The sequence below is a fragment of the Salvelinus alpinus genome, chromosome 23, assembly GCF_045679555.1.
Source record: "Salvelinus alpinus chromosome 23, SLU_Salpinus.1, whole genome shotgun sequence".
Classification (NCBI taxonomy): Eukaryota; Metazoa; Chordata; class Actinopteri; order Salmoniformes; family Salmonidae; genus Salvelinus; species Salvelinus alpinus.
Window position 1 is genome coordinate 14,676,500 of NC_092108.1, and position 7,560 is coordinate 14,684,059.

Sequence of the window (7,560 nt, forward strand, 5' to 3'; positions counted from 1 at the left end):
ATAGATCTATTTATCTGTTTGGCCATAATGACCATTGTTATGTTTGGAGGAACAAGGGGGATGCTTGCAAGCTGAAGAACACCATCCCAAGCACGGGGGTGGCAGCACCATGTTGTGGGAGTGCTTTGCTGCAGGAAAAACTGGTGCACTTCACAAAATAGATGGCATCACGAGGCAGGAAAATTATGTGGATATATTGAAGCAACATCTCAAGACGTCAGTCAGGAAGTTAAAGCTTGGTCGCAAATGGGTCTTCCAAATGGACAATGACCTCAAGCATACTTCCAAAGTTGTGGCAAAATGGCTTAAGGACAACAAAGTCAAGGTATTGGAGTGGCCATCACAAAGCCCTGACCACAATCCTATAGAAATTTGTGGGCAGAACTGAAAAAGCGTGTGCGAGCAAAGAGGCCTACAAACCTGACTCAGTTACACCAGCTCTGTCAAGAGGAATGGTCCAAAATTCACTCTACTTATTGTGGGAAGCTTGTGGAAGGCTACCCAAAACATTTGACCCAAGTTAAACAATTTAAAGGCAATGCTACCAAATACTGAGTGTGTAAACTTCTGACCCACTGGGAATGTGATGAAAGGACTAAAAGCTGAACTAGATCATTCTCTCTCCGATTATTCTGACATTTCACATTCTTTACAATTTTTTTTTCACTCTTTATGCGATGCACAATGCAGGGAACACCGGAAGAAGAATGATAATTTAATTACCATAGTGAAATATTGTAATGTTTGTTTGTGTCAATTAATCCCATAAGCATAAGGGATGGGTTTCCAATTGGCGATTTGATATGGAAATACATTTCATTCATTCATTCAACACGCCCTGTCTCTCAATTCTCCATAATAACATTAATACCTCCAATAGTAGGTCACTCCTATTAGATTAGCCAGATGATAAACAATTCAATATAGACAGGGAATCTGAGCGTACTATAATTCTGACAGGTTGTACATCCTCCACCCACTGGAGGGAAACTACTATCGCCAACAGTTCAAATGATTATACTGACAGTTCATCTGTTAGTCTTCTACATATCTGCACATCAAATTCAGGAATGTAAACACCTGCTAGCTGTGCGCCCAGTTTCTGGGTCCTTGGATCCATTTGTGAAAAGCGGTAAAAATGCGTAAAAACTTCTACCAAAGTAATTGTCAACCAGTTTCCCTATATCACTGACTTCTGACCAATCTTTCATTTTCTCTACCAAGGTTAGATCAACAACAGGATCTGGGAGTAACATCCACTACAGAAAAGCATGTCTGTCCTACATAACACATTTCTATGAACACTCTCTAAAGTTGAGCCCTCCTCAATAAGCTCCAGGTGTGCGTGATTTTGTCTGCACAAAGGCAACCAATGGAAGGTAAATGACAATCAACTTCACATTCTTCAGCACCTGTATAATTAATCAGGTCTGAACAATAATCAAGCTGATTGCTGAATGGGGTGGGGCCTTTGTCAGACATCGTGGCTATAAAATGGTTTGACAGACGCTGTGGAAGAATTGACAAGAATAACTCATGTCAATTTGGAGTGATGGGGTTCAGGCAAGCGTCTGCAGTGCTGCTGTTGGTCGTGGCTGTTGGCTGTGTAAGTGATGCTTTGGACTCCAGATGGTTATATCCGAGATTGGGGTTTCTGCATGACGATGAAGTTTCAGCCCAGTTTGACTCTCAGCAGCCAGTGCAAGAAGAGCCTGTGGGAGAGGACCCTGGTGACCCTGTGGGACAAGAACCTAGCGAGCCTGTGGGGCAGGAGCCCAGCGTCGAGCCCGTGGGACAGGAAACTAGCCAGGATGAAGACCCTGAGAACTTACAGTCCAAGCAGACATTTGAGAACCCTCTGACTTGGCTCTATCCTACGCTTGATAAGCATGAGCGCAATTCTACAGTGTTTGAGCGGCTAAAGCAGGTGGCAGCCAACGGTGTGGTGGCTCGGTGTGGGCAAAGTGTGGTCCGTGTGGAGGTGAAGCAGGAACTTCTGGGGATTGGCCGGCTCATCCAGCCAGAGCGTCTCACTCTAGGAGGCTGTGCTGCCATTGAGGAGGATGCTGAAGCTCTTGTGCTCACCTTTGAATCAGAGCTGCATGGCTGTGGCAGTGAGATGACGGTATGTCACATTTGTTGTTTAACTTCCTGAAGAATGTTATTATTATCTGATGCATGATTTGTGATCCTGTTCCTAGATGACTGAGGATGTGCTGATCTACACCTTCACTCTTGTCTATGAGCAAAAACCTCTTGCTAACATTTCTATATTGAAGACCAGTAAAGCTATGGTTGATATTGAGTGCCACTACTTGAGGTAACTATTGTTGCATTCTTCACTTTGACAACACCTAGAATTTGAAGTTTGAGTAATGGTATATTTCGTGTTCATAGGATTCATGATGTGAGCAGCAATGCCCTGAAGTATGCTGTAGAACCTAGCAAGCCTGTGGGCCAAGAACCTAGCCAGGTTGTTATAAAGCCTGTGGGCCGGGAACCTAGCGAGCATGTGGTAGAGCCTGTTGCCCGGGAACCTAGCGAGCAGCTTGTGGGCCGGGATCCGGTTGGAAAGACTGTTGGACAGGAACCTAGGGAGCCTGTTGGTGGGCCTTTGGGCCATGAAGCTGTTGGAGAGCAGCCTGTGGGACGGGAACCTAGTGAGCAGCCTGTGGGACAGGAACCTAGTGAGCAGCCTGTGGGCCAGGAACCTAGTGAGCAGCCTGTGGGCCAGGAACCTAGTGAGCAGCCTGTGGGCCAGGAACCTAGTGAGCAGCCTGTGGGCCAGGAACCTAGCGTCCCTGTTGGCGAGCCGATTCTGGGCCACGAAGCTGGAGAGCCGCCTGTGGGCCACGAAGCTGGAGAGCCGCCTGTGGGCCACGAACCAAGTGAGGTTTTGGGTAATGAACTTAGCGAGCATTTTGGTGAGCCTGTGGCCCAGGAACCTGTTGGAGAGCAGACTGTTGGCAAGCCTTTGGGTCAGGAACCTAGCGAGCCTTTGGGCCAAGAACTTAGTGAGCATGTTGGAGAGCCTTTGGGCCAGGAACCTAGCGAGCAGCCTGTGGGCCAGGAACCTAGCCAGACTATGGGCCAAGAGCCTGTGGGCCATGACCCTGGAGAGCAGCCTGTGGGCCATGACCCTGTGGGCCAAGAACCTAGTGAGCCTGTGGGCCAGCACCCTGTTGGAGAGCAGCCAGTTGGACAGGAACTTAGCCAGCAGCCTGTTGGCGAACCTTCGGGTCAGGAACCTAGCGAGCCTGTGGGTCAGGAACCAAGTGAGATTTTGGATAATGAGCTTAGCGAGTATGTTGGAAATCCTGTGGGCCAGGAACCTAGCGAGCAGCCTGTGGGCCAGGAACCTAGCCAGCCCGTGGGCCAAGAGCCTGTGGGCCAGGAACCTGTTGGCGAGCAGCCTGTGGGCCAGGAACCTAGCCAGACTGTGGGCCAGGAACCTAGTGAGCAGCCTGTGGGCCAGGAACCTAGTGAGCAGCCTGTGGGCCAGGAACCTGTTGGCGAGCAGCCTGTGGCTTTGGAACCTGTTGTCGAGCAGCCTGTGGCCCATGAACCTGTTGGCGAGGAGCCTGTGGGCCTGGAACGAAGTGAGATTTTGGGTAATGAACTTAGCGAGCATGTTGGTGAGCCTGTGGGCCAAGAACCTAGTGAGCCTGTGGCCCAGGAACCGGTTGGAGAGCAGCCTGCGGGCCAGGATCCTAGCGGCGAGCCTGTGGGTGAAGATCCTGGAGAGCAACCTGTGGGCCATGAGCCTGTGGGCCAAGAACCTAGTGAGCCTGTGGGTCAGGAACCAAGTGAGATTTTGGGTAATGAGCTTAGCGAGTATGTTGGAAAGCCTGTGGGCCAGGCACCTGGCGAGCAGCCTGTGGGCCAGGAACCTAGCCAGCCTGTGGGCCAAGAGCCTGTGGGCCAGGAACCTGTTGGAGAGCAGCCTGTGGGCCAGGAACCTGTTGGAGAGCAGCCTATGGGCCAGGAACCTGTTGGAGAGCAGCCTGTTGGCCAGGAACCTAGCCAGCCTGTGGGCCAAGAGCCTGTGGGCCAGGAACCGAGTGAGCAGCCTGTGGGCCAGGAACCGAGTGAGCAGCCTGTGGGCCAGGAACCTGTTGGAGAGCAGCCTGTGGGCCAGGAACCTGTTGGAGAGCAGCCTGTGGGCCAGGAACCTGTTGGAGAGCAGCCTGTGGGCCAGGAACCTGTTGGAGAGCAGCCTGTGGTCCAGGAACCTGTTGGAGAGCAGCCTGTGGGCCAGGAACCTAGCCAGCCTGTGGGCCAGGAACCTAGTGAGCAGCCTGTGGGAAAGGAACCTAGTGAGCAGCCTGTGGGCCAGGAACCTGTTGGCGAGCAGCCTGTGGGCCAGGAACCAAGTGAGATTTTGGGTAATAAACTTAGCGAGCATGTTGGTGACTCTGTGGGCCGGGAACCCAGCGAGCAGCTTGTGGGCTGGGATCCGGTTGGAAAGACTGTTGGACAGGAACCTAGCGAGCCTGTTGGTGGGCCTTTGGGCCATGAAGCTGTTGGAGAGCAGCCTGTGGGCTGGGAACCTAGTGAGCAGCCTGTGGGCTGGGAACCTAGTGAGCAGCCTATGGGCCAGGAACCTAGTGAGCAGCCTGTGGGCCAGGATCCGGTTGGAAAGATTGTTGGACAGGAACCTAGTGAGATTTTTGGTGGGCTTTTGGGTCTAGAAACTAGCGAGCTTGTTGGCGAGCCTGTGGGCCAGGAACCTGGCGAGCCTGTGGGCCAGGAACCTAGCGTGCCTGTGGGCCAGGAACCTAGCGTGCCTGTTGGCGAGCAGCCTGTGGGCCACGAAGCTGGAGAGCAGCCTGTGGGCCACGAAGCTGGAGAGCAGCCTGTGGGCCAGGAACCGGTTGGAGAGCAGCCTGTGGGCCAGGATCCTAGTGGCGAGCCTGTGGGTCAAGATCCTGGAGAGCCTTTGGGTGATGATCCTGGAGAGCAGCCTGTGGGCAATGACCCTGTGGGCCAAGAACCTAGTGAGCCTGTGGGTCGGGAACCAAGTGAGTTTTTGGGTGATGAGCTTAGCGAGTATGTTGGAAAGCCTGTGGGCCAGGCACCTAGCCAGCCTGTGGGCCAAGAGCCTGTGGGCCAAGAACCAAGTGAGCAGCCTGTGGGCCAGGAACCTGTTGGAGAGCAGCCTGTGGGCCAGGAACCTGTTGGAGAGCAGCCTGTTGGCCAGGAACCTAGCCAGCCTGTGGGCCAAGAGCCTGTGGGCCAGGAACCTAGTGAGCAGCCTGTGGGCCAGGAACCTGTTGGAGAGCAGCCTGTGGGCCAGGAACCTAGCCAGCCTGTGGGCCAAGAGCCTGTGGGCCAGGAACCTAGTGAGCAGCCTGTGGGCCAGGAACCTAGTGAGCAGCCTGTGGCTTTGGAACCTGCTGGAGAGCAGCCTGTGGCTTTGGAACCTGTTGGCGAGCAGGCTGTGGCCCAGGAACCTGTTGGCGAGCAGGCTGTGGCCCATGAACCTTTTGGCGAGCAGCCTGTGGGCCAGGAACCAAGTGAGATTTTGGGTAATAAACTTAGCGAGCATGTTGGTGACCCTGTGGGACAAGAACCTAGTGAGCCTGTGGCCCAGGAACCGTTTGGAGAGCAGCCTGTGGGCCAGGATCCTAGCGAGCGGCCTGTGGGCCAAGAGACTGTGGTCCAGCAACCTAGAGGAGAGTCTGTGGGCCAGGAACCTGTTGGTGTGCCTTTGGGCCAGAAACCTAGCCAGGATGAAGACCCTGAGAGCTCCCAGTCCAAGCCGACTTCTGAGAACCCTTTGACTTGGCGCTATCCTAAAGTTGCAAAGCCTGAGCACAAGCCTACTGTGTCTGAGCGGCTGAAGCAGGTGGCGGCCAATAGTGTGTCAGCTCAGTGTGGGGAGAGTGTGGTCCGTGTGCAGGTGAACCAGGACCTGCTGGGGATTGGCCGGCTCATCCAGCCAGAGCGTATCACTCTAGGAGGTTGTGCTGCCACTGAGGAGGATGCTGAAGCTCATGTGCTCATCTTTGAATCAGAGCTGCATGGATGTGGCAGTGAGCTGACGGTATGTCACATTTGTTGTGTAACTTCCTGACTGTGAATCATTATTCTTGTGCTACATCATTTGTGATCCTGTTCCTAGATGACTGAGGATGTGCTGATCTACACCTTCACTCTTGTCTATGAGCCAAAACCTGTTGCTAACACTGCTATATTGAAGACCAGTGCAGCTATGGTTGATATTGAGTGCCACTACTTGAGGTAACTATTGTTGCGTTCTTCACTTTGACAACCCATATCATTCTGAGGCCGTATTCCATGTTTGTTTCTAGGAATCACGATGTGAGCAGCAAATACCCGAAGCCGACCTGGATCCCCTACACTTCCAACATGGTGGCAGAGGAACTCCTCTACTTCTCCCTGAGGTTAATGACTAGTAGGTAAACCTGACTGGAAGCCTCTTCCTTTGTGTAAACCCCCACTGACATGCCACTCGTCTTTCCAGCTGACTGGCAGTTTGAGAGGCCCTCCAACCATTACCGTCTAGGTGACATCATCAACATGGAAGCCTCGGTCATGCCGTACCACCACGTTCCCCTCCGTGTCTTTGTGGACCGCTGTGTCGCCACCTTGGCGCCTGATGTTCATACTGTCCCTAGATATTCTTTCATTGAGGACCATGGGTGAGTTTAGTTGTCAGTTTGACTCCTCTTATATTACCTTAAATGTAACCCCTGAAGTCTAACGTTGACCCTTGGTCTCCTCAGGTGTCTGGTTGATGCCAAGTTGACCGGCTCCAGCTCCCAGTTCCTGTCCAGATCCCAGGATGACAAGATCCAGTTTCAGCTGGAGTCCTTCAGGTTCCAAACACAGAATGATTCCCAACAGCTCTACATAACATGTCATCTGAAAGCAACTGCAGCCTCGTCCCCCATTGATGCTGAGAACAAGGCCTGCTCTTTCACAGATGGGTATGTATAAACTGAGTTGTGGGTATATTACCTTTATGACATGCTGCTATATAAACTAACCTTCATATTTAGCTGGAAGGCTGCAGGTGGGGATGACCAGGTTTGTGGCTGCTGTGACTCCAGCTGTGTTGCAAGCAAGGCTAGAGATCTGGACAGTGATTCAGGTAAGTGTCAATCAAAGCCAGAGCTTTATCAGTTTTTTAAAAATCCTATCACTGTTCTCTACTCTCCTCAGATGTGCAGAAGGAAGGTGAAGCTACCATGGGCCCTATCATGGTCCAAGAGTAATATTACAAGAATGTTGCCTTTTTTTAAACTGTTGAGGAGAATAAACCTATTACATTACAAAGTTCACATCTGACTGGATTTATTTGGAATGTAAAATTCAGGAATGTGTAGCTGATCACTTTCATTCCCAGAACTTTCATGAGCTACATTTCTCAGGTTTGTAACATTGCTACTGAATTGTTCCCTTGGGCCCCATCAATTTCCAGGAGTGATTTGTCAATTGACTAGATTTTTTTTGAAAATAAACATTTAAAGTGTCTGGATTCATGCGCGCTTGACTTCAGTGATGTTTGTGAGGGCAAGTCATGTCAGTTTAGGC

The 7,560-nt window shown here is 51.7% G+C and overlaps 1 protein-coding gene across 2 annotated transcripts; it reads left to right on the forward strand.

Moving 5' to 3' along the window:
- Positions 1-1,339: 1,339 nt before the first annotated feature.
- Positions 1,340-7,307, forward strand: LOC139550292 (fap1 adhesin-like). 2 transcript variants are annotated; one of them, XM_071361097.1, is made up of 10 exons: positions 1,363-2,125; positions 2,202-2,320; positions 2,398-3,764; positions 3,960-6,046; positions 6,125-6,243; positions 6,315-6,418; positions 6,488-6,665; positions 6,750-6,953; positions 7,026-7,117; positions 7,189-7,307. In XM_071361097.1, exons 1-10 carry the CDS (start codon positions 1,553-1,555, stop codon positions 7,239-7,241), a joined length of 4,896 nt encoding a protein of 1,631 aa, XP_071217198.1. In that variant the 5' UTR covers positions 1,363-1,552; the 3' UTR covers positions 7,242-7,307. The 2 variants fall into 2 exon arrangements, with proteins under 2 accessions (XP_071217197.1, XP_071217198.1); XM_071361096.1 differs by having other exon boundaries at positions 1,340-2,125; positions 2,398-6,046.
- The last annotated feature ends 253 nt before the right edge of the window (positions 7,308-7,560 follow it).

Coding starts and splice junctions, on each gene's coding strand:
- LOC139550292 (XM_071361096.1), top strand. CDS start 1,553: ATGGGGTTCAGGCAAGCGTCTGCAGTGCTGCTGTTGGTCGTGGCTGTT. Junction 6,244..6,314: donor ATTGAGTGCCACTACTTGAG/GTAACTATTGTT, acceptor GTTTGTTTCTAG/GAATCACGATGTGAGCAGCA. Junction 6,666..6,749: donor TCTTTCATTGAGGACCATGG/GTGAGTTTAGTT, acceptor TGGTCTCCTCAG/GTGTCTGGTTGATGCCAAGT.